This window comes from Trichoderma ghanense (genome assembly GCF_004382785.1).
Source record: "Trichoderma ghanense strain CCMA-1212 chromosome Unknown scaffold_12, whole genome shotgun sequence".
NCBI lineage: Eukaryota > Fungi > Ascomycota > Sordariomycetes > Hypocreales > Hypocreaceae > Trichoderma > Trichoderma ghanense.
The window spans coordinates 70,309-95,323 of NW_027395675.1; the positions used below are offsets into that span (position 1 = coordinate 70,309).

Sequence of the window (25,015 nt, forward strand, 5' to 3'; positions counted from 1 at the left end):
CGCCGCGCGCTCTGACTTTTTCTCTACATCCTCTTCCACCTCCCCTGTTTGGATGCTTGGGATGCATCACGGGGTGGACGTGGTGAAGTGATCGAAGACGACTGATTATACAACACCATGAAAAAGACTTTTCCTAGACGCGGCGGCTGTGGAGAATGGTATCTTGTCTGGATTCGAGCTACGGTTTGCGACACATTTCGACACGATTGAAGCTGATCTTTTTCTTTTAATCAACATTTCAAAACGGAGAGCCACAATGGGTTTCCAACGTGGAGTGGGAATGATGTGGCAGCAGCAACGCTGGTTTGAGGATACTTTTTTAATGCTGTTGAATCAATGGACGGGAAAAGGATGTACAGCCTGACCGTTGGCTTTTTCTTCATTGTACAAGGCTTGTCAGTGAGGGCTGGATTTGATGGAACCTGGACGAAATGGCCTGTTCTCGGGGTTGGGAGAAGTCGGGAGGGAGATGGCAGCAAGGTCGATGGGCTGGTCTGTGGAATTGGCTGTAATTAAAAGATGCGAGCATTGCTTCCCATAGCTGGACTGTATTCCATTTGTTAGAGTTAAGTATTATGAGAACGATTCAGAGGTTGGTTTGATCAAAGGAGAATAGAGGAAAGATGGTCGGATGAAAGAATAAGCGTGGGAGAAAGCTGGGGCGACACTGTTAGCATGGGGTACATTATTAGTGAGCTGGGCTCCGTAGCTGGAGATGAAGACATGGGCCAAACCGGCTGATGCCGAACATAACTTGGTACGAGTATGTATTGTCAAAATGAACGATGCAAGAGTACCAGATACGATATAAAGGGAGGAGGATGGCGGCATCTCGGAAAGTCTCGGGCCATTGGCAAAGCTGCGGCTCAGGAAACGGGTTTGGGGGGGTCCGGGGAGGGAGAGCCTCGGTTAGTTGGTGTATAAACCGTTGCATGTAAGTTGAGGATTTGGGGCAAGGTAGTCTGGGGCTGAGCTTGATTGACGAGAAGTTGGATGAGTCGTGATGTGTGTGTGTGTGTGCGATTTTGCCACTCGGTTGTGTGGATGGGATGGAATGGAATGGGATGGATGGGAGACGGTAAGTCTGTAGAGGGGATGAAGTTAATTGCTGTGTGGTTGATTACTCTGCTCGACTCTGATTCCATAAAGTTAGGTTTGCCTGCTTATATTGAATGGTAGTTGGTATATTCTACAGGTGTGGGAAGAACTGAAAGTTGCCTGACCATAACGTTTCTAATGTTCGAGGTGTGTCATTTCGTGATGCCGGATTCGTACACTTTCGGTCTCAGCTCCCAGTCCCTCGGCAAAAGCCTTGGATTACAGCCCATCAGATGATCAGATGCGAATCAAACCGTGCCCGTGGCTATCGATAAAAGCTCCCAGCGATGACATGACGTTTAATGCCATTCTAAAAGTGAAGTCGTCTCCATCTGCAGGTTGTCCGGCTTTGGTGCCAGCTCCAACCTTGTACACGATACCTCTCGGCAGATTACCCCGCAGTCTCGTCCCAGGCGGTCTTCCAGGCCGTTTGCAGCCAACTCTTCAGGCATTCGGGGCGGCTGCGAGCACATGCCAAAACAGCCTTTGCCCCGCCCTGCAGGTACCGAGTACTTCCAGGTTCCATCCGTCCACCCGAGGCTGTTTCTCCAGGTGGGACCAGCCAGACCGACCGACAGGTGCCGAAACCCCAGAAAAAGATGGCCGGGCTGACGGCTGCAGCGATTGGATTGGATGTACAGTACTGTAGCGCTTGGTAGCTTGTACGGAATAGCGCCTGTTTGGTTAGTGAGCAGTATGACGAGGATAAGGGTAAATGGAGCGGGCATGGGCAAACGGGGGCATTGCAGAGTGAATGTATAGCTGTAGAGCTGATTCAATGGAAGGGAGACGGTTGATTCGTGTGTGTCTGATGAGAAAAAGCACAGACAGAGTACGTACTGCGGCAAACGATAAGGGCAGGCGGAGGGTTAATCGTTTTGCCGATCTGGGGCACTTGGGCACTTTGCTGGTGGGTGCGTCATACCTTGGGCCAGGACAAAGCTCAGGGAAAGCTGTGAGAGCCGGCGAGCTATATCAGCCATGGTTCGCTGTTTCTTTCTTCTCTCTTCTTCTGCTTCTTATTGCTCAGCATCTATCTGTTCCTAATCCAAAGCTCCTCTGCTGTTTGTGTGAATATCATCGCGGCCAGACGGACTACAGCCTCCTCGACATCTCCCGTGAGTCCATGTACCCCCAAATCCCCCAGCTACTCCAATCCAGTCCCGGGGAGCTGAGCTTGAAGCTGCCGTGGAACAAAGTGTCACTGACATGTGAAAGTTTGCCTAGCCATCATCCATTGCCGTCTGCTCCAGCCCGACCACTTGAACTTTAATACCCTTATTGGAGTCTCACTCGGCTCATCTCATCCTCTTGACATACTCTCTCTCACGCCTCCCCTCACCACCACCTTCAAACACCATTCAAACGACACCCTCTTTCTTTCAAACCACCATCAAATCCATCACAATGGCCTCCACAGAAAGCATCCTCCAAGGCGTCACCATCCTCGGCAAGATCGACGATGCCCACCGCAAGATCCTCACCCCTCCCGCCCTGGCCTTCCTCGCCCTCCTCCATCGCTCCTTCAACCCCACCCGCAAGAACCTGCTCGAGCGCCGCAAGCTGCGCCAGGCCGAGCTGGATCGCGGAGTCTTGCCCGACTTCCTGCCCGAGACCAAGCACATCCGCGAGAATCCCACATGGAAGGGCGCCGCTCCCGCGCCTGGTCTGGTCGACCGGCGCGTTGAGATCACGGGCCCGACGGATCGCAAGATGGTCGTCAATGCCCTGAACTCGGATGTCTGGACTTATATGGCTGATTTCGAAGGTAAGGATGCCCAAAAAGATGTGGCTAGTTGCAGTCAAGACGCATCGGCTAACGTGAAGCAACGTCAAAGACTCAAGCGCCCCGACTTGGGACAACATGATCAACGGCCAGGTCAACCTGTACGACGCCGTCCGCCGTCAGGTCGACTTCAAGCAGGGTGCCAAGGAGTACAAGCTCCGCACCGACCGCAAGCTGCCCACCCTGATTGTCCGCCCTCGAGGCTGGCACCTGGAGGAGAAGCACCTCCTCGTTGATGGCGAGCCCATCTCTGGCAGCCTGTTCGACTTTGGCCTGTACTTCTTCCACAACGCCGTCGAGTCGCAGAAGCAGGGCTTCGGGCCGTACTTTTACCTGCCCAAGATGGAGAGCCACCTCGAGGCTCGTCTGTGGAACGACGTCTTCAACCTTGCCCAGGACTACATCGCCATCCCCCGCGGCACCATCAGGGGTACCGTCCTGATCGAGACCATTCTTGCGGCCTTTGAGATGGACGAAATCATCTACGAGCTCCGCGACCACAGCTCTGGTCTCAACTGCGGCCGCTGGGACTACATCTTCAGCACCATCAAGAAGTTCCGAAACAACCCCAACTTCGTCCTGCCCGACCGCTCGGCCGTCACCATGACCGTCCCATTCATGGACGCCTACGTCAAGCTCCTCATCCAGACGTGCCACAAGCGCGGCGTCCACGCCATGGGAGGCATGGCCGCCCAGATCCCCATCAAGGACGACAAGGAGGCCAACGACAAGGCCATGGAGAACGTCCGCGCCGACAAGCTGCGCGAGGTCCGCGCCGGCCACGACGGCACCTGGGTGGCTCATCCTGCCCTCGCCAGCATCGCCACCGAGATCTTCAACAAGTACATGCCTACTCCCAACCAGCTGTTTGTCCGTCGGGAGGACGTTAGGATTACCCAGAACGACCTGCTGAACATGAATGTCCCCGGAAGCATCACCGAGGAGGGCATCAAGAAGAACCTCAACATCGGTCTGGGCTACATGGAGGCCTGGATCCGAGGCGTCGGCTGCGTCCCCATCAACTATCTCATGTAAGTCACGAACCACTCACCGCTTACCCATCACATATGCCAAACAATTCCGCCCCCCGTTTGACGAATACGGATCGCTAATAGATGCGAATAAAGGGAGGACGCCGCTACCGCCGAAGTCTCCCGCAGCCAGCTCTGGCAATGGGTCAAGCACGGCGTGTCCACGGCCGAGGGCAAGCGCGTCGACAAGGCCTACGCCCTGCGGCTGCTCAAGGAGTGCGCCGACGCGCTCGCCGCCAAGGCCCCCCAGGGCAACAAGTTCCAGCTCGCGGCGCAGTACTTTGCTACCCAGGTTACCGGCGAGGACTATGCTGACTTTTTGACGACGTGAGTTTTTTTTCCTTTTCTTCTGCTTCCCCTCCCCCCCCGAGTTTGATCTTCTCCACGATCCTTCTCTTATCTGCACTGTCTCAATAAACTGATTTGACTGACTTTGCTTGGTGGAATAGACTCCTGTACGATGAAATCACAAAGCCTGGTTCTCCTTCCCCGGCATCGAAGCTGTAGAAGCCCTCGTCATGCGTTTTGACTTTTGTAAAAGTACGATGAGATGAAAGGATGAAATTGTACCAGTCTACGAAATGACCATGGGCGAAAATGCGGATCGCCTTACCATTCATTGTTTCTCGCCTTTTCTGTATCAACATGTGGGAATATCGGAGTGTCTTCGCTAGCAACTTGCTTCTTATGCAGCTTGCCTCTTATAGGCCTTTTGTAGGTATTGGTCTTCAAACTGTCCATATCAAAGATTCGTTCAAATATGCGCAGTGCTTGGTCCAAGTGGTGTTCCCCTTTGTCGAACTGCATCTGAAACTTTTGAGCTCTCACGGTCTCGATGTCCACGTGCAGTGCTTAACCATGAGAATCACGTCAAAGCCAGATTTGTCAGTTGACTTCTATATGGCAGACCGTTGCGAAGCTACACTGCCGGCTCACAGGAACGAGGTAGTCGAGTCCCGGGCGCGCCCAAGATCGGAAGCACGCAGGCAACGCTTGTCGGCACTTCTGATGCCTCTGCTTGACGCTGGCACTCCGCAAGTCTTACCATCCATTCAGTCAATCAGACAGCCAGAATGAAAAGAATCCCGGCCGCCCTGACAGCACAGGGACACGAGACAGCAGGGGGATGAGACACCAACACACACACACACACGGTCCGCCCATCCGATCCGTACCGAGACTCCCGAACCCGATGTCGGACACAGTTGTCCCGGCGTCCCACGTCACGGCGTTCCACGTTCTAAGCTATGGAACCTGAGCCTCCGACCGAGAGAGATCCAATAAAAGAGTGAGTTGGTCAGCCAATCTTCAATATCCCGTATCGGAGAGAGAGGAGGAATCGTTCGGCCAACGATTTGCAGACCCATGAGTTGCATCGTTCGAAGCCGCTACCAATGATTCCCACTTCATCTCAAAGCCGCCCCGGAATTTATCATGTCCCCCCCTTCCCCCTTCCCCCGGCCACCGTTGGCCCCGGTTATAAAACCAACAAGGCGCGGAAAGCCCGCCGCTGCAAACTACTGTTTGGCCAAGCTTCGTAGCTGTTTGGCCAAGCTTCGTGGCCCTCGGCTAGCATCTTGCGCCCTCCCTGAGCTACGCGTGTAGTCTCTGTTCTAGAATCGAATAGCTGTTGATTATTGAAAGCTCCCGGAGCAAAAGAGGGGGGAAGAAAAGGAAGGGGGGGAAAAAAAAGGGGAAAACCTGAGAATTGTTCGTATTGCCCGCGGTTCAGCTGAGCTCAGCTCAGCCGCCGACTCATTTCCCACTCTGTAATACTTTTCGTACTCTTCCCACCAGATCTCGAAGGACCTGCACCGCCGAGCAAACGGAACGGCTGAGGAAATGTCTCCGGTTTTCTCATCCCATCCCGAAGCCCGTCAGACGGCACCAGATTGGACCGACCAGGGTCATGTCTCTGAGCCACGCGTCGATTGACTCGTTGCCTTGCTTTTTGTTTTCGCCTGGGCAAGATCCCGTTTGCAGATGCAGCCGGGAGCGGGGGGCTAACTTGATATAGCATCTTCATCCAGCCAACAGAAAGAGCCAAGGGAATCCCAACGACACTGCTGAGGAGTTGTGTGCTCGTCTTTCCCCCTTGACGGCTGGCAGATCTTGCGGCATGCACAGCATGACTTTGGCTGTCCTGAGACGAGCCTCGAGCACGTCAAGACAACCGCCAGATGAGCAGGGCTTCGGCCGCGTACTTCCGGTGGAGGAGGCTTGGACGCCATCCCGCTCGTTCCCCGGCTCCCGGGTGTCGGCGCGCGTAGTTTCTGCTGCTGCACAGGCAGTAGCAGCGGAGTCGTATGCAGCATGTAGTTACGGAGCAATATCCACTACTACCAGGAGTAGCATGAGAGCTCCGTCGACGACTTGACTACGGAGACTGTCGTCCCTACAGCCTTGTTAGGTGTGTCGTCTCGTTCTTTTGGCGTTTGGCTTGAAGGGATAGAGGACCTTCATGCTTCCCTCCCGGTCACGTCCTTGCTTTGCTCATTTGCGGACTCGTGGTCGCTCAGGAACTGGCCCTAAATTGCTCTTCGCCAGAATATCGCACGCGCCGGCCGCTGCTGACGCTGACCCAGCCCTATCACAATATTACAGGCATGCAATTTTGTCTCCGGGCAGCAACTGTTCGGTCTATGTCTCTGTCGGATCACCTTCTTCCTTCGAGAATTGCGACTACTGCATACGGTTGACGCTAATGCCACGCTGGAAAGGGGAGAGGGGTCAAAAGCATAGAAGATGGGAGGTTATATCTGGACTCCTCCTCCGTATACTCCCCAAGCTCCCCTGTCATTATCCTTGTCGTTTCCATGGTTTAGCGGGGTGGCTGCGCCAGTGAGGAGCAAGGAAACAGGGGGTGAAAGGGGGTTACCTAGTTGTACGAAGTATACGAAGTACTCCTACCCAACGCACCTCACTTGTATGAAGAGAGCACGCCGTACCTGTGCAGGAGGTTGTATCGTGTGAGCGGCAGTAATGTAGGGGTGAAGTGTGAAGGTGGTGCGACTTCCGTATCACCTTGACATTGCAGGTGATTGACGGCTGTTGGCCGAGAAGGAGCAGAATGTGACGATATGTCCTCAGTGTTGGGGTGAATCCCGCAGCTTCCTGCCACAGCATACTCACTTTCCCCTGGCGGCTGATCTTGAATCTCTCAGTGAAAAGATCGTTTCTCGACTCTGTGTTCGTACCCTTCCTGAGAATGGAGCATATCGTGGCGTTGGTAGCCTCAGATCCTCGCGTGGCATGGCATACCCCTGTCTTGAGCTTTTAGTACCGTGGGGATCAGCTACTTGTACGAAGTACTTCGTACAGCACAGAAACTTTCGTATTTGGGCGTCAGAAGCTTCGTGTTCGCGGCACGATGTGAAGCTGACTGCTGCTGCTCCTTACATCAGCGTATGGCAAGTCGATTGTGGGAAGGATTGAGTTTCCCCAGCGAGGCGGTCTCGATCCGATGGCAACCCAATGCAAATCGACTTGATGCGGTCGTCATGTCCTGGGAGGCTCTGCTGGGAGTCTTCCACAAATGCAGCGCCCAATAAGTGTCCCGACAGGCCGGTTCAGGGTGTGTGGGAGAAAGCTCTTGCCCGGAAAAAACTGCTCCCATACCTACTCTCAGAGAACATGAATACCTATGCTGATGTTAAGTTGCGAATGGAATCTGGCGTGTGGCAATGAGCAACAAGGCGGGTTTAACCGTTATGTGGGCTGGTGAGAGATTCGAATTACTCCGTTCTCTGAGAACATCATATACCGCTATCACAGGGCTGCCAGCTTCCGTGTCAAATCTTGCCTGAACTTTGCGTAGTGCATCATGCTGCCGATACACCTGCATCTAGAACTGCAGCCGGTGAGTGCTCACGGTACGCCCATTTGATGCATGGAGACGAGTTTCGTTCTGGAACGAAGCAGTGACTGGCTGCTATTATCGCATGCCCAATTGGCCAGCACGGTTGGTGCGGGAATTGCTCCATATGAACTGGACCTACGCCCATCAGCCAAAGTTTATCAGAGAAGAACATCCATAAACAATCGACATATTGACATGCTGGGGGAGACATTACCGCCATTGATGGTTGCCATTCCCGTTTACCGAGTAGCTTGAGTCGTCATCTGACCCTGTCTCTGCGCTTTGGGCAGAGGCATGGAGTCAGTGTGCACTGCACCGGTTGGATCCGGATTCACAGCGCTCTGCAAGGACACGAAGCCGTCATCCCTCAATACCGCCATAGAAACGTTCCACAGTATGACTGATCTTGCTTCGACTATAAGCTTTGAGAGTAACAGTACTCTCTTCGATTCCCTGCTGAACGAATTTGTCAATGGATAAGAAGCTGACATTGGACATTGCCAAAAGCCTCTTCTTCCGAAAAGTCAGTATCTGGACAATCTTGCAGGTACTGATTATCGAAGGCCTTTTGCGAAGGAGGGCGAGTCGGTGTGCCACCGCAGCAATATTTCGTGCTGCTGCAACGTCTGAGAATACCGCACCTCCGACGTTGAGCACAGGACTTGTGGCAGTGTTGTATTGTATTCCTCCATCTGCTCTCACATACCTACCGCCACGGCGGCTGCAAGAGCGGTAGTGATGGTCTGTTGGTGCTTGTGACTAGTAATCACCGTGGAAGCTGTCCACCTCGCCCCTGCAAAGAACAGAGTAACCATTCCTTAGAAGCTGAAGTCTCGGTGATTCTCGCGTAAAGTCCGCCAGGTGCTTTGACGGAGGGTTGCTCACGACATAAAGTGAATTCGGCATCATTTCCAGAGCATGTACCTGGTCCAGGTAGGTAGATGTAGATGTCAGGCTGCATACCCTCATTCACCCAGGAACGAGACAAGGACAAGAAAGAGGCGATGGGATGAATTGAAGCGCTCAAGTTGAAGTTTTCTCAGGACCATCTCGAATCGCGTTTGCGTGGATGGAAGTTTCAGTACATTCTTTCCGTACCTTCCCTCCGCCCTGCATTCACTTTCCAAGGAAGCAACTACCGAATCGCCTTTCTGCCACCCCTCACCAGAACCGATAAAACTTGATTCTGTCTTCTCTCAATTTCCCCCTCCCCGAAACATCATCCCACGTCCTCCCTTATTCTGTACGCCCAGATGAACATATCACATCCATCTGCCTGTCACCTCACCCGCTTTGCAGTCCCATCGTGGCCGACATATTGCACTGTTTAATCAAAAACTGCAAGGATCTCTCGATACCGGTGGATCGTCGTGGCGGCGCCTTTGCAACCCCAGATGCTAGGGACGCCATTCCGCCCTTCGCCTTGGTTTCTGACAGTGGCGCTGGTTTCCGAAGCCTCTCAACACTAACAGAGGGGGACGTTCAGGGTTCAGGCTGCAATCACCTCCACTCGGCATGAGTTGCGCCTGTGACCGACCAGGGGGATGAGGGATCCTTCTGCAATGCACGCAACTCAATTGGCTGCGAGTCTTCAGCCCACTCAACGGAGTACCGAGCCGAGAATGTGCATCGATATCCAGAACACTACTCTATGCGTATGTATGGTCAGTAGGGTCCTGATACCTCAGCGAGGAGAGGTGATTGCTGACAAGAAGCTCCAGAGCCGACCCCTGTCACCTCTTTTCAACCGCGACAACCTTGTTTAACGCCATGCAGCGTGGTTTGCTCCGTGCGCCACGATTCGGTCCCTGTCGATATCCGAGCCTCCATCCATCAGACGGTGGCGGTACGAAAGGGACTAAAGCTCCGCGAGTACACAAAGGACTCACATGCCTGCTCAGCCGTTCGGCATTGGCGATGCCCTAAGTGATGAGATTCGTGGGCGATTGACTGGAAGGGTCCTACTAGCCCGCACTGCAATGTTATCACCGTTCCAACAGGTCCCGAGTACAACCTTTGCAAAGAATTGCCACGTTCCGACACAGCCGAACTCCGATACGACTTCCAGGAGACTATCACGCGGCAACCCCCACAGTCGTCCACTTGTGCGCGGCTTCTTACTCATACTAGCAGCTGGGTCCTTTCAGCTCTGTCTGCGCTATTGCTGGCTCGTCTATTATTCGTTCAAGGCGAATTCGCCATCCACCAGTTCTAAACCTCATTGATGTTTAGGCGCAAACCCATCACAAGACCGCTCATGACCCCAAGCACTTATGGAGTGGGTTTCCTGTGTTGTGAGGGACCCTTTGGCAAACATATGGAACACAAGAGCCTGGCTGTTGCTTGCCTGCGGCTGTCCATGGCGTCCAACATGGCACCCGATTCATATCCATAAGGTATCCGGCTTCAAAGATCGCATTTGCTCTAGGAAAGATGGTATGTACACCATCTCGATAATTGCGAGCATGCCTTGCAACAACCCAGCTGGTTAGAACGCGAGTCATTCATGGGGTCGACATTGGCCATTGGCTTTGAATCCTTTGGAGCCGATCAACATGTTTGACGCAAGACTGTCGGCATACAGTAAAGGGCTCAAGACCGCGTTGGAGGAAAAGCGCATCGTCTCCAACAGCACCTGAATCTACCGATCCGTAGTTGTTGGAAGAGGCATCGCGGTCTGCTCAATCGCTAGTCGGGAGGCGGCGCAGGTAGGAAGGCAATTGTGTTTCCTAACATGTTACTGAACGGTCGTCACCAGGACGATCGCAGAGGCTTCGACTAACAAATTACGGCGATGCCCGAAGCTCCTGTCTGGGTACAACATGGTTTTTGCCGAGAAGTCGATACAGGTGCGAATACGGAATGAACGGTTCCAAATGCCCAGTACTCGCTTTTTGGCATGAACGCAATGCCACGATCATCCTTTGTTCTCACTCGTTATACAGAGCATACGAGTAGATGAAAACTTGAACTTACATACTGGCTACGATGGTCGGTAGGTGTACTGTAAGTTGAGTTGTCCCGCACGTGGAGACAGCCGCCATGGATGGACTGGGGCTTTCCATGGAGCAGATCATTCTGGGCCATGCTAATTGGACGCATGGCCTCGATAGCTGAACCCGCTAACTCGGATGTCTGACAAGGATATCGCGCGCCTGCGGAGGGCATAGAAGACGAGGTTTTGACGCAACGCAGGAGCCTTCGGTTTCGACAATACGGTCAGATGGAGAAGACGGAAGGGGCAGCGCTACACCCCCTTGCCATGCATAGTGTTCTTCATCCTAAAGCGACCATCCTGGCTGACCGAAAAACGACGACTTGTGCCTCTACCGACGCCCAAACGCCTCGGTGCTCTCCACGCCAAGCCAAGGCAAAGCGCACAGAAAGCTGCGCCTTGAAAACCATCCCCCAGCACGGGGTCGGCATGGCTGAGCCTATCCGACGATGGCTGCGGCTGGCGCTGGGAAGCAAGCCTGGGTTGCCACGGGGGTCGTGAGCCGGGGTGTGGAGTTGGGCAAGGGGGTGGACAGATTGTCAGCCCGTGCGCGCGCTCTTTCAACAGCTTGCAGACTCTCCCGTGGATGCTACAATCTCATCTGTCAAGATCTTACTTGCCCTCTGCTTATCCGTCCAAGTGAAAGGGCGTAAGCATTGGTTTGCAAGAACGAAGTGCAAGCACTACGGCTACCGCCAAGTCAGGGATTTCGGCTATGGCGATTGCCCGGTGGCCCCGGCAGAGGAGAGGAGAGTATCTTCAATCGACGACAAGTCATTTGCCCGTCTGTCCGCACCACCACCAACACATGACGTGATACTCACAGAATAACCATTGCATAGGTGCATGGCCCCCTCCAGTCTATTGGTCTACAAGTTCAGACGACTTGTCCAGCCAACAAAGAAACCTTCAAGCAAGCTTGGAATGATGGTGAGACCTCTCGAGAGTATCTCAAGTTCACATGGGTTGGCCAGTTACTACCTACGCGATCGCTGTATCCTCTCACTGCTGACTATCAAACCGCCAGCTTGACAACGAAGGCAACGGAAAGGAGTGAACTTTTACCACGTCTGATACGGATCCTTCGTGCAACCAATGCCTCTCCCTCCTCTCCTGCTGTACGTATCTCGTACGGAGGGGACGGATCTCGCGAGAAAACGGGGTGATATCGATACGCCCAAATAAAGAGGGCTCATTTTAGCGAACGCTATAGCTACAGGGAACGGGGCCGCTAAAAGCAACTTGAATGCAGAGCAGGACTTTGGCGGATTTTCTAACAGATCCTAGTTCGGGTTGTGGATACGTGGCGGCGTCTGCCTCCTGCAGTCAAGGACGGGGACATGGAGGCAAGTTGCTTGTTTTTCATCTCTTACTATCACGAACTGCTGGTGATGTTAGACGATGACTACAGACTCCCTACTACCTCAAGGTAGGCCATACGGTACATCCAAGTACCTCACGCATCAGAATAAGAACTCTCTTTGTCTTTCAGCTGTTTGGTAGATGGTGATAATAAGCTTACATTACCTTGACAGAGTGACGAATATAAATCCCACGTCCAACAACGGCCAAGGCCATGCTATCAAGGACACCTGAATCGGGGGGTGATTGATTTGGCTGCAGACAGCCTGCAGAATACGTTGGCGGCTTGGGGGCTGTCAAGCAAGACGCGTCGCACAACAGGGGATTTCCATCGGTTGGGTCCGCAACATGTGGACGAACGAGCTGGCTCCTACTCCATACCGTGAGGATTAATGCAGGAGGTACTCGTACCCCGTTTTTCTGTGCGAGTGCAAGTCGCCCGTTTGGGTGTGATGAAGCCCACTCCTGCAGGCGTCCGGTGTTTGTCATACAGAGCACCTTGATTTCAGCTCCATCGATACATCAGTCTATGACTCGATGGGGAAGAAAAGAGAGATGCAATTCGTGTCGGTAAGCGGCGCTAGCTCGTCACTCAAATCTAAAAGACGTGCCAAAATTCCGAACAGCATACCTTACCTACTTCGTACCTCGGCTACGAAGTATGGACATGCAACAATGGGAGTGTTCGTCAGCACATGTCATGTCGACATCTTGGCCGTTCATAACTTGCACGGTTCGATGGGGGCTTCAGGGGTCCTCCTACCCCATGCTCTCCGGCTTTTCAGCTCCCCCCGTTTGGACGGATGCGCTGCTGCGCGGACATGACTTAACAGAAGGCTGCGACTTGCCGCTCTGCAGTACCTTGCAATACGCGGCACGCCATGATGGAGCATCTCAGCAATCGGCTCTCCTAGCGCGATATTGACAGTCTAGCGACGGGTCTTGTCTGTCCGCTTGCATGTGCTTGTACTTGTGCTAACGAGAGATTATGGAGTAGGTACGACAAGTGAGCCGCCGCGGTACGAAGAGCTACGTCTACCATGTACCTTGGCAACTCGCCTTTCCCGAGCATCAGTGGTGGGCTCTAAGAGTACATGTAGAGTTCCAGAGTTCTAGACCATCTGCTAAGGATGCCTAGGTTTCATTCTAATCGACTTGGTTGATCGACGCAGACACGTTGATCTCATTCATGACACGCCAGCGGAGGATGCAGCCAGAGGAAATGACATTCGAAGCGCATGCGTGCTCCAGGACAGCGGTCATCTGTCTCTGTCGCATGACGCAAAATCGCATGGCAATTTGGCGACGCATCATGCAGATGCATGCGTGGGAAGCAAACTTGAAGTGAGGAGAAGGGAGGGCAATGGTGCTACGCAAATACAGCGGAGGGAGATGCTTTGGCACGAGATGTTGAACTTGTGCTAGCACAGGACGAGGCACTCCGAACTGTGGGAGGCGAAACCGGAGACGCGTTAAAATCGGAGCATTTACCTGGTCCTGTTCGAATCGGTAGGGGTGGTTGAGCAAGCATTCGGCATGGGACACCGAACACTGGCTGGTACTTCGTACGTGCCTTTGCAGGTAGGCCTCGTTACCGGCCAGAGCCGCAAAGGGTATGGAGTGCGTTTGCGCTTCTAGCCTGATTGACCTTGTGCTAGCTGAAGCATGCTTTCTCCTTTCCTGATTTGTCTTGTCTCTTGCAGATGCTGTGCTCCCGAGGGATGCTGGGTACCACTGCTGAGATTGTTGAACAATACAGAAGCACCATGTTGGCTCTGCCATGAATCACGATCGACGAGCCGGGCAGCTAATAAGGGGGGAAGGGGCGCATGGCTTAGACACACATCCTTATCAGACTTGCAGGTACGGAGTCGCATCAAGCATATGCACGTATGCAGGCTGGAGAAACTTCCCCTTGGCGCTTGCGAGGGAACATTGAAGGAGGGGGGCCAAAGGTAAGCTACTCGGTACTACTACTAGCAGCACAGTTGAACGAGATGGTGGAGGAGGAGGAAGATGAGGAGGGTTTGAGGGCCTGAGGTGTGTGTGGATTTATGAGTTCGAAGTAGACGTATGGTAAGTGTCGAGTACCTCCGTAGGGGTGCGCTCGGCAGTGAAGTAAATCGGACTCACATGCCTTTGGGCTGCTGGGAGGATTTGGAGATTACAATTGCCTGGTCGGGGACAGCGATGGTTGAGGATCGTATCCTTGATTGCCGATGCTCGAGACATTTTTCAAGACCTTTTTTTTTTTTTTTTTCCTTGTTGTCTTATCTCTTTCTTTCCCCCTCTTCTTCAGAGAGCAGAGAAGAAGACGGAGATGGAGTCTGCGCTGACCACTGTTGCAGGGCACACTGGCGGCACGAAGTACTGCTCGATTTCAGTGCCCTTCCTCCAGGTTGCTCGTGTGCTCTTTCACACCCAACGACCTACATGGACATGACATGCCCTGGACGGGAAAGGGGGCATTCTCTCTCGGAAGGTTCGCAATGCATGTCAGTCGAGTGTGGGTGTCATCCCATCGCTGCTAGACCGTTTCTCCATCCACACGCAGCAATGTCTTAGCAGTTGTCTAATCAGCCACAGGTACTGCCTACTTGGGGGATCTCAGGGCAATGGGGGGGATTACGCGCAGAATCCCAAGCCGTGGCGTACAGAGTACGGAGAGATTCGCCTGAGGTCGCGCGCTGGTAGATGCGCCGTGCCGGCTCCAAGAACGCAGCCGATTGACCATTTTGTTCGCGGCTGAGAAAACGGTGCCAGGCCGCTTGGGACCAGAGCGAGCGTGTACCCGGCGGCATCCGGAAGAGCAGGGGTGCACCGTGCCGACTCCGGGGGCTGTGAATACGGAGTACGCGTGGTGTGCCAGCCCTTTGCCGCAGGTTCTGGCGAGGCGGCTGAGGGAAAGGGAGTATCTCTGGTGTCGACGCTCCGTGCGGGACTGTGGTCTTCTTGTCTCAACGCCCCCCCGCCCGAAACCTGTCCTCTCTTCAAACCCCCCCTTTGGCGGATTTTCTNCGCTTTCAAGGATTGGATCCGAGCCGAGCACCGTTTTTGTCTCTCGTCCACGCAGCAATCAACAATTACTCAAGGCACCAAACGGGGCAGAGAGAAAGGCTGACGTACATGTATGAGTTCTAAGGATCTGTTAGCACTTGCAGAGCGCCTCACAACGCCCTGATAAGTACAAGTAAGGAGGTAGGTGGCATTTGCGAGCTTATTCGCTGCTGCAGTTGGCTGTACGGACCACGATGCGACGAATGCTACTTGCTGCTTGCAAGTGGACGATTCGACTGCTGCTGCTAGCGCACTGGCACCATGGGGGCTGGCAGTTTTGCAAGCCCTTCCCGCTGCGTGCCAGCCCTGCGCAGCCATTCGCCGGAAAGGTGCAGTATTACTCGTACATGCATCCAATGTACTGTATTGTGTGCGAAGCGGTACTTTCCTTGCTATCTCTTGTTCTCTCACAGGAATCGCACACGCCCCCCTCTCTGCCAGCCGGCACTCCCCTGCAGCCGCAGCAGCAGCTAGCAGCTTCCAAGTTGTGACTTTGAGCAACCGCAGAGAGAAGAGGTGTGTGAGTGGTGAGCGAGGGTGGGAGGGAGGTATTTGAATTGAGGAATTGGGTACTGGTACCGGTAGGAAAGCAGAAGATGGAGAGAGCAAGGGAAAAGAACAAACGAGAAAGGAAGACGATCGAGGACACACAGAGATGACCGCTCTGATGAATGCTGACGGCAGCAACGCACCAGCAGTCCCTTCGCCCTACCGCTGGGAACTGTTATCGTTGAGACAAGACATGGGCGGCCCTCTGGATCCTTGGATTCCCGGATTCTCTGCTCGCCGGATCCGCACTTGGCCTCCTCTCGCCTCCTCCTCACTCACACAGACTGTCATCTCGTCCGTTTTCTCTCTCTCCTCTCTTGTGTCCCATCATTCTCTCAGTCGCCGGGCTAGTACCGATACATGCTAGCAGCAAGCAACACCACACCCCCCCGGCGACGAGCTGGCGACATTGATCCATGGCTCCGCTTCAGCCCTCGAATCTATGAGAGCGCTAGCCATACAGCTCTCGAACCCGAATGACGGTAGTGCTACCTCGCACCCACAACCGGGGCCTGCGACCGGGATCGGGGCCAAGGCCTTCAGGTCCCGTCCCAAGGGCCAAGGCAACAAGCAGCAGCGAAGTGGCTCGGCGACAAAAAGAAGCGCAGAAGAGAGCCAACTGAGAAGAAAAATGGACTTGACACAGCCAGCGCTGGGGCGCTAAAAGAGAGAGGGCTGAGGGTTAACCGCAAGATGGAGAGCAATGGCAAGAGGTAAGTAGCAGTACATAGCATTTGCAGGGAGTGGCTGCTGCTAGTGGTCGCCAGCATCCTGCGGACTGTATGTAGGCGCGATCCTTGTGCTTGGCTCAGAGTGAGGGCTCTTCTTCGCGGCTCTCGTCCAGCGTTGACGTCTTGTTGAGTGTTGACAGGGCCTTCTAGATCTCTTTTTGTGGCCAGAACAAGAGTACTCTGTGTCGGATACAAGGAAGGGCTCTAGTATTTGGCCGAGGAGCAGGAGTCATTTTCTGCTCCACGAAGGCCAATGCCCACTTTATACACTCTCTGTATGTACGGAGAGAGAGCATACATACATACACACATGCATACAGACAAGACGTACGTACGTACTCCCGTCCGCCATCCAATGCCCAGCAGGGACTGCTGCCAATGGATACCCACAGGGGGTGCGCACATCACCCACGGCGAGCTAAGAGACCTGGAACTTTGAGACAAGACAGAAGCAGCAGCTGTCCGGATACCTGGCCGGTTGCCTGGAACGGCAGACAAGCGCAGGTATAAGAGCAAAAGTTTAGGGCTGCAGTACGAGTAGATGCTCCGTCCCAGTTGCCCCAATCCGGCGCCATCTCATCGACGCCGCCCCGGAACCAGAGGAAACCTTATTGAGCCACTGTATTGTTGAGCGCTTTCACACTTTCACACCTCGACAACTTGCACGCTTTCACTACTCTTGTCACTACTAGCACCGACTGATTCCATCCATCTCTTGCCTCGCCTGCCCAGATCCAGCAGGAGGCGTATAAAGACAGCCGTCCCCCTTCCCCCCCCTGCATGTGCCCTGGTTCTCGACCTCTGCTGGTACTCGTATTGCTTGCTTGCCGTTCTGCTCCAACAAACGTCGACCCGTCTGCTCTGCATCGCCGGCCTCACCCACGATGCAGCAGTACACGTACAGCCACGTCCACGGCAGGTGGCCCACGCCGGGCAGCTCTTCCTACGGCGTCAACTCGACGTCGACTCAGCAGGGAGCAGGAGCTCTGCAGACGCCGGGGGGCTCGCCGTATCCCCTCAATGCCGCCAACGGGACCCAGCCGCCGATGGGAACGACGCCGTACACGCCGCGATCCGTCTACGGCCAGCCATACAGCGCCCAGCGAAGCACGCCGTCTCCCACCGCTGCCGGAGAGGCATCGTATGAGCACCACCCGTTCCAGTCGTCCGCCAGCCAGGACAACCACTCCAGCCTGCCCACCAGCTTGCCCTCCGTCGCCATGAGCCAGCCGCCCGCCATGGCGAACACGTCTTCGCTGGCCAACACGGCCGGCGCCCATCAGGAGCCGTACGGCCACGGCCGGTCGTCCATCAGCGCGCCCAGCTACGCCCCCTCGTCGAGTGCCCAGGGCCAGCCCGGCTTCTCCTACGCACCGCAGCACTCCCCGAACAGCCACTCGTCCTCGGGAGCGGCGCCACTTCCTAGAGGCTTGGGCTCGCTGTCCGGCCAGCATCCGCTGCCCTCCTTGGAGCCTCCGGCCTCTTATCGCGCTCCGTATCCGACTTACCACTCGCCAATGGGGGGAATGGGCGGCCCCATCATGTCCAACATCCACCAGCCCGGCAGCCAGCTCTCAATGATTCCCGGCATGGTGCCTACCTACGGCGGCCCCGGCTTGATGTACCCCCACCCGCCGCCTCAGTCACAGCCTGAGCGGCCCTTCAAATGCGACCAGTGCGTGCAGTCGTTCAGCCGTAACCACGATCTCAAACGTCACAAACGGATTCACCTGGCCGTCAAGCCGTTCCCGTGCAACTACTGTTCGAAGAGCTTTTCAAGAAAGGATGCCCTCAAGGTGTGTACTGCCTTTCCACTTACTTCCAGCTGCGGCACCAGTTTACTGACGTTTCAATGTTGCACCATGGACAGAGACACAGACTGGTCAAGGGCTGTGAAAGCAAAAGCCAAGAGAACGCCGAGAATCCTGGAGGGTCTGACGACGGAGCCCAGCGGAACGGAGAGGCAAGCTGATTGCGCAGTTCCAGCCCGAGGACAGGCTCACAGCACTGAGGGTTTGGCGAATAACCCATCACCTTGTACAAACAATTTTCTACACAGCAGACAACATTTCGTCGGGAAACGCATGGAGCGTACGCCTATGATTCAAGATACCCATCGGAGGAGGAGGAGGAGGAGGCAACAGCAAGGGGAGAACACAAAACGATACTGCTTTGCCGACAACAAGAGAGAAAAGGGCCCGCGAACGATCTTCAGATACGCCTTGGGGGGGGGGGGTTTGGACCACGGATGGCCAGCTTCTGCCTTGAAGACTCATACTCCCCGAGCTCGAAACAATACATTCCTGGGAAAGTTTTGAGGATCCTGGAGATCTCTCTGTTTAGCCTTCTCTTACTCCCTCCTTTTCTTCTACCTTTCTTCACTTCTACTTGGTTCTTTCTATTACTTACATTCTCTCTCGTTTTAATACGCTCTTTTATGTTCTTTGGGGGGGTACCTGTTACTCGGTAACGAGCTGAGTCCGGACATTGAATGCCATTTCCGAGGAACAACGGGGTATCGGTTGCTTTCGGGGATTTGTGTTGTTGGGTTCTCGATTCTCTTCATCTTCTATTCCCCCCAACTTCGCAGTTTGCTTTTACTTTGTATATTTGGCGTTTCAAGACGGGCGGACTGGGTCTTTTTTCCTCTGTCAAAGAGCATGGATGGAACGGGTTGGGCAAGGCGGCTTATGGGAGCATACATAAGGCAAACAACGGGTTCTATTGGGTTCAAAACGAAGGCTACCAGGTACCTTTCACACGGGTGGTATGGGGGAGTTTGGAAATGGGTTTGCTTAATCTGACAATGTGCTTGGATTGCTGGCGGAACTGGCTAAGGGTCGGAGCCAGCAGCAGTATTACCACAAGAACTGAAGCACTTGTCCTTTCTATGAATGTGTCTGCAGATTTGGCTTGTGAGAACAGGATGTCTAACGTAGATATCCATCTGCACGACTGCATGAGCCTTGCTGCACGTTTCAGCTACCTTGACATCCTTCATAGATGGCTACGAGATAAGCCTTTTCGAGAACTGCTGCCATTCCTCGAAAGGCAAGGGCGGACAGAACGGAAGAGAAAGATGCCGGGCGATGGGCACGAAGGACGGAGCAAACAAGGGCAAGCTGGAAAAGCAGTTAGCTTAGCAAACAATGCGGCTGAAGGAACGCACGGCGGCAAAGCGTATCTGTCTGCCTTGGGGGCAGAGGGGAAGCGAGATGAATTTTTTAAGCAGGTGTTGCTCAGCTTTCAGCTGCAGCTCGGCTTGGCTATGTGGTTCCTGACTCGGGCGTCAGTTTGAGGTTGGGTTTGCTGGGGGGGGGGGGGNGTATTGACTATGAAGCCGCATGACTGCTTTTTGTGAGAACAGAAGGAAGTGTGATGTTTGATGGACGAGCGGAGGAGGGAGAGTTAGGATGACTGTTGATATTGGCGGGATACCTGCCATTGTATGGGCACATACGGTGAATCACGAAGATCTGATCGAAGCAGACCTTCTGCTGTAAGCTACACCCTCCCTCAACCTTTTCTCCTTTGCCTGTTCTGTGCTAGAAGGGCTCAGGGCTGTCTACTTTCTCGAGGCTAGTCCCATGTGCATGTTGTGTCCCATGAAGTTTCTCAAACGAAAGTACGCTGGAGGGAATGGGGAGTGTTGACGAAGTTCTAGTGGGTTCTCGAGGGTGGAAATGTGAGGTGTTGGTGGACTCTTTTGCTGCAACGGTTGCTGAGCTACATGAAAGGAGTCTTTGCTGTTTATTGAAGACAGGAGTTCTCGAGATGACCATGATAAAGCAAGTGAAAGAGAGAGAGAGAAAGAAAATGTCTGCAGAAGGCGAATAGTGGCAAGAGATACGGGCGTACAACATCCGAGTTTGGAGAGTCTCCCCCTTCCTCCCCCCCTGTTCGGCCACCTCTCGCTTCCCTGGTGCTAGGAAGCTTTGTTATCCCTCTCTTCGCACTCGCTCAGTTGATGTGGTTGTTGTCTTCTCCTATGAAAGGAAAAAAGAAGAAGACAAAGAAGAAATGACTCGGACGGAGAGGAGAAATAAGACATGCATTGCATTAGGTGCTACTCCGTCTATTGGTCGCGTACCGGGTCTACGTGCGACAACGCTTTTTGCATGTCTCTGCGAGGTAAATAGGCATTGCCTCAATACTTGAATATACTCCTTGGAAAGTATTCATTGCAAAATAACATTCCTCTATTCAACTATAGCTTTGATCTCATAGCAATGCTAGCTATGCCAATATGCTGCGTCTACGCTCACAAAGGAGGGTGTATCACACAACTCATCCCTCCCGGCCACCGAATGAAAGAAGAGCCTTGCCAAGCTCTCCCCAGACAAGAGCTGACCAACCCCCCCTTTTTCTTTATTTATTTGTCCCTTTCAGCTCGCCGACTGCTCGCAGCCAGATAGCATCAGTACAGATCTCGGAGCCTGTGTGTCCCTCCCTCCACCTCCTTTGTTATTTGGTATGTATAGCTCCGATGTGTTACCACCACCTGCCTTGTGAGAGCCCAGCTGTGCAGTAGGCTGCAAAGAAAAGCGGTATCTCGGCATGAATAAAGCGATATTGGATGCTGTGTTGCCCACGAAGGTAGCCTCTATGTCCCTTGCTCTCTAGACATGCTCTTTGTTTTTCATCGGTTGGGGCGTCAGGTACGCAGAAGAAGCTCAAGTAGGCCGCAAGCAATAACAGCGCCGGAAAAGACATAACGCCCTTGAAGAATGGCTCTTCTTCTTCTTTTTTTTTTTTTACAGATGCACCTTGTCAGTTGCAAGATATCTCTTCTTGTTACTTTCTGACCCCCGACGTTGTGTTCTTCAGTGCGGGTGACACAACACGCCCCCCTGGCCTGACGATCCTTCTCTTTCACCCCTCCTATACAGAGCATCTTCAGTCCCGGTCGTACTCGTAAGTTCCAAGACGAATAGAAGACAGAAAATCATCGAAAGGTCAAGCGGAACACTTTTCCTCTTCGTCATGATGCGCCTTCATATCTTCTCCTGTTCTCCATAGTACTCACGTCCAGAGGCTGTCGAGGTAGGGCTGCAATTTCTTGCTAAGAAGGGAGTTGTGTGGGAAGTACAAAATGCGAGGGAAAAAAAGAAGACGCAAAAAGGCACCCTGCAGGTCGGCGACGTCGACGGGTACAAACAGGGCCCTGCGAGGGTTCGGACAGATTCGTGCCGGCGGACGGCTGCATGATTGCTTTTGTCTTTTTTTTTTCTACTAGTCGTTTGCAAGGGGACGCACTGCTGGGTGTTGGGAGTTGTAGACCTGAGAGAGGGAACCTGTGCCATGTCGCTTATAGTAATGGAAATATGCTGGTTAGGGTAGCCGCAGAGGATTCTGGTGAAGATCCCAGATCAACTCTATGGGTGTATATTGCTTGGTGTTGTGGGCGGTCTTTGAGTGCGTATATCTGGTGTGTAACTCCTGTCGTACATGGTGTTGTGCTTCGCTTCCAGGTGATATGGCATGAATTGAGACATGTCAGCTGGGTTAACATGCGAGATAAATACTCTCTTTTGATTCTATACATATATTATCAATGAATATCGCTCATGATATTCCCACTACACGACCCGTCATCGAATTGCGAGCCTACGCCGCCGAGGCCTTGAGAGAAGCATCTGCAGAGAGCTTCTACAAAATGCAACTTGCTGCAATACCACTCAATCTAGTAGAAAACTTCCTTCTTATGAAGGAGAAGTTTGTACCAACATCCCATTGCTGCGGCTTTGATGGAGCCTGAGCTGCTGCGAAGGGCCGAGATGGCTCTTTGCCTTTTCAGCTCTGGAGGAGATTGTACAGCTAACCCTCACCAAAGCTTGGAAAACCGTCCTCTGCAGCACGCGGGGCGAAATCACTTGGTCCTTTGTCCCTGGCTTTCTGTAAGGCGTCTTCAAGTTTCTCTTTTGAACAGGCCTCTGCGTGGAGTGGCACATTCGAGGGCAAACGCACCGGTTTACATGTCCAGAAGCCTGGAGCATGATTCCTGCTGTCTGACCTCGGGAGATATTCCGTAACGTGTGCTTGTCAAAGCATATTAAATCCCTTTCTGGGAGCTGCGTCAAGTCCACGGCATCTCATGGAACTACCATGCGTCATTATCAGCATACTCGAGCTTCTAGAGTGGCTTCTCTGGATTTCTGAATACGAGACTCATTGGAGACAGCACAGACGCTGATTTAATCGTTAGGTACATTTGAGCAGAGTCAACCCAATCAGGCTTCAGTTTCGGTAATAAAGCCTACAACTGGAAGCTTTTTAAAAGCTTCTACAATATGCGAGACACTGCATGTAAGATGAGTAACAGAGTCAGAGTGAGAGCCTGTTGATGCCTCGGGAGATTGGCCAGATCAGCTTGCAAGTGATGGCTGACTATTTTACAGCTGAACAGTGCTTTCTGACCATTATACTGACACACAGAGAGAAACAGCCCTTGTTCCAGACTACAAGAAATACAGAAGAAGAGAAAGTAACCAGGGACACGGAGAAGTACGATTTCCTGTCATCATCGCAAACTCCTCTGAAGGGTTGAGCTGATTACTGCATAGACGCGTTAAGGAAGAATTGCCGGGCATGCACATGCTATATCAGCTCGGTTTCCGTCCGTTGGATGGTGATTCTTCTTGAGTGCTTCGTCCAGCTTCTGGACCACCAGTGGTGATGCCAGCCCAAGGCATCAACTGCATCAACTTCTATAAAATCTGTCCCATGTTATTGATCTGCTTCAATAGAACAACCGAGATAATAGCTGGGCAGTGGTTGTTCTTCGCCCTCCCCTAGTTCAAGGTCCTCATTCCAAGTCTCCATGTATGTGCTGACGACAGGCTCAGCATTGTCTTTCGTCCCGAAGCCGTAATCCGTCCAGTAAAACATCTTAACCCGACAACTGCATACAGAGAGCGATCAAAACCTCATATGATGGCACGAAGGATTCGCAGCTGAAAGTATGCCGGCCCAGCCCCTGCCAGCAACGCGGCACAGTATCCCAGCCTGCATGCCATCAGACTCAGCTTTCGAGCCACAGATTGCCATCATACACCTCGGCAATCAGGTTTCATAACCTTGTTTCCCCGCTACTTCATTCAACAGGCGTCCCATTGCAGATCGCTGTTCAAAAGATTCTGCGTACATCACGTTTATGCAGCTTGCCAGCGCAGAGGACTGAGGATAGCTGAACATTCCTGGGGGAAGGGAGCGGAGAAATTGGCCGGCGTCACCTGAAAAGCAGCTGTATCCAAGTTCAAGGCATGACAGCCGGAATATCAACCAAGAGAGACTAGAGATGCCTCCTTCAGGGAGTGGCAATAGATGGCGGCATCGTAATGCCCGTGTCCTCCCCGCTTCTTGCGGCATCCGCCCCTGGAGTTACCGTTCATCTGTTCTATTTCAATAGGGGAGAGCGCCATGTCGCTGCCCAGCGTTATGTCGTTGCTTTTGCAAACAGTCTCGTCATCTGCGTGATCTCGTACATCTTGAGTGGAAAGCCCATTGTCCAAGTAAGCTGAATATCAGCCATCAGCTCGTCAACCAACCTCCACACATGCTTCCTCCTCGGACTCTCCTCAAGCCTCCTCACGCGCCGCCTCTTCTTCCACCCGCCCAACAAGTTCCCCGAACCCCCTGGGCGCCCCCGTTTCGACCTTTTGGCTAACCTGCCGCGTCCGCGGCCTTGATGCCTGGCGACAAGTCGCCGCCCTTCACGAGCAATACGGCTCCTTTGTCCGCATCGCCCCCATCGAGCTCTCCGTACAACCTCTGGTCCGAGATTCACAGTTTGGCCCCTCGCCAGACGTTTTGGCGCATCTCGAGCATCTCAATGCCGTCATTAAGAAGACTGCGACTTCATCCTCCTGTTCCGCCAACGATATGGCGTGTCACGTTTCCCGGCGGTGTCGTGGTTGGTGATGTCCACGTTCCTGGCGGCATGAATTTGACACGTTCACAGTATGCGGTCGGTAGGAGTGAGTCGGCTGTGCCAAGTTTCCCACATCCTGGGGTATAGCCCGCTGTGGTGTTGACACCTGCTGACATTGCTGTCTGTCTCTAGGTGAAGCCGTCTATTTGAAAGCAGACCCGTTTGCCCCGGAACGCTGGTATCAGTTCCCAGAGATAACCAAGGACAAAGATGCGTTTGCTCCCTTTTCAACGAGCCAGCCTTGCTTCTGGGTAATGTGCTCGAGAGCAGCGCTTAAACTTGACGTTCTTGTTCATGGGCCCATTTGGCTGCAACGGAAAGCGGCTGGCACTGATGGACATCCATCAGGTGCTTTCAAGGCCGGTTTGGATCTTTGACTTTGCTTTTGCTCCCGCGGAAGAAGGTGGACCTTTTGAGATGCCCTGGATGCTTTCATGGTGACCTATGGAGCGCTGAGACTGACGCTCAAGTCCAGGGAAGGCGTCTTGGTCTTGTTGATCAGGCCGATACTGGAATAACCTTTCCAAGCTTCCACGGCTGGGCCGTAACTAAGAGCCTCTGGCATTTGAGGAGCTCAAAGCTGCTGTAGCTAATGTGTTTCCGGCCAGTAGCAGCAT

The 25,015-nt window shown here is 53.4% G+C and overlaps 6 protein-coding genes across 6 annotated transcripts; 5 read left to right on the top strand and 1 right to left on the bottom strand.

Annotated features, from left to right (window-relative positions):
* Positions 1 to 2,505: 2,505 nt before the first annotated feature.
* On the top strand, positions 2,506 to 4,422 carry CCMA1212_008390 (uncharacterized protein; the record flags this gene model as incomplete). The annotated part of the gene is made up of 4 exons (XM_073705524.1): positions 2,506 to 2,866; positions 2,937 to 3,915; positions 4,012 to 4,242; positions 4,365 to 4,422. The coding sequence occupies 4 exons, from the start codon at positions 2,506 to 2,508 to the stop codon at positions 4,420 to 4,422; spliced, it is 1,629 nt and encodes a 542-aa protein (XP_073555870.1).
* A 6,340-nt stretch (positions 4,423 to 10,762) lies between these two features.
* CCMA1212_008391 (uncharacterized protein) lies at positions 10,763 to 11,270 on the top strand (the record flags this gene model as incomplete). Its single annotated transcript, XM_073705525.1, has 2 exons — positions 10,763 to 10,769; positions 10,918 to 11,270. The coding sequence occupies 2 exons, from the start codon at positions 10,763 to 10,765 to the stop codon at positions 11,268 to 11,270; spliced, it is 360 nt and encodes a 119-aa protein (XP_073555871.1).
* Positions 11,271 to 16,179: 4,909 nt separating this feature from the next.
* Positions 16,180 to 16,401, top strand: CCMA1212_008392 (uncharacterized protein; the record flags this gene model as incomplete). Its single annotated transcript, XM_073705526.1, has 1 exon — positions 16,180 to 16,401. The coding sequence occupies one exon, from the start codon at positions 16,180 to 16,182 to the stop codon at positions 16,399 to 16,401; it is 222 nt and encodes a 73-aa protein (XP_073555872.1).
* A 951-nt stretch (positions 16,402 to 17,352) lies between these two features.
* CCMA1212_008393 (Zinc finger protein 740) lies at positions 17,353 to 18,440 on the top strand (the record flags this gene model as incomplete). Its single annotated transcript, XM_073705527.1, has 2 exons — positions 17,353 to 18,264; positions 18,339 to 18,440. The coding sequence occupies 2 exons, from the start codon at positions 17,353 to 17,355 to the stop codon at positions 18,438 to 18,440; spliced, it is 1,014 nt and encodes a 337-aa protein (XP_073555873.1).
* Positions 18,441 to 19,210: 770 nt separating this feature from the next.
* On the bottom strand, positions 19,211 to 19,429 carry CCMA1212_008394 (uncharacterized protein; the record flags this gene model as incomplete). Its single annotated transcript, XM_073705528.1, has 1 exon — positions 19,211 to 19,429. The coding sequence occupies one exon, from the start codon at positions 19,427 to 19,429 to the stop codon at positions 19,211 to 19,213; it is 219 nt and encodes a 72-aa protein (XP_073555866.1).
* A 4,726-nt stretch (positions 19,430 to 24,155) lies between these two features.
* On the top strand, positions 24,156 to 24,775 carry CCMA1212_008395 (uncharacterized protein; the record flags this gene model as incomplete). Its single annotated transcript, XM_073705529.1, has 2 exons — positions 24,156 to 24,444; positions 24,531 to 24,775. The coding sequence occupies 2 exons, from the start codon at positions 24,156 to 24,158 to the stop codon at positions 24,773 to 24,775; spliced, it is 534 nt and encodes a 177-aa protein (XP_073555867.1).
* Between the last annotated feature and the right edge of the window lie 240 nt (positions 24,776 to 25,015).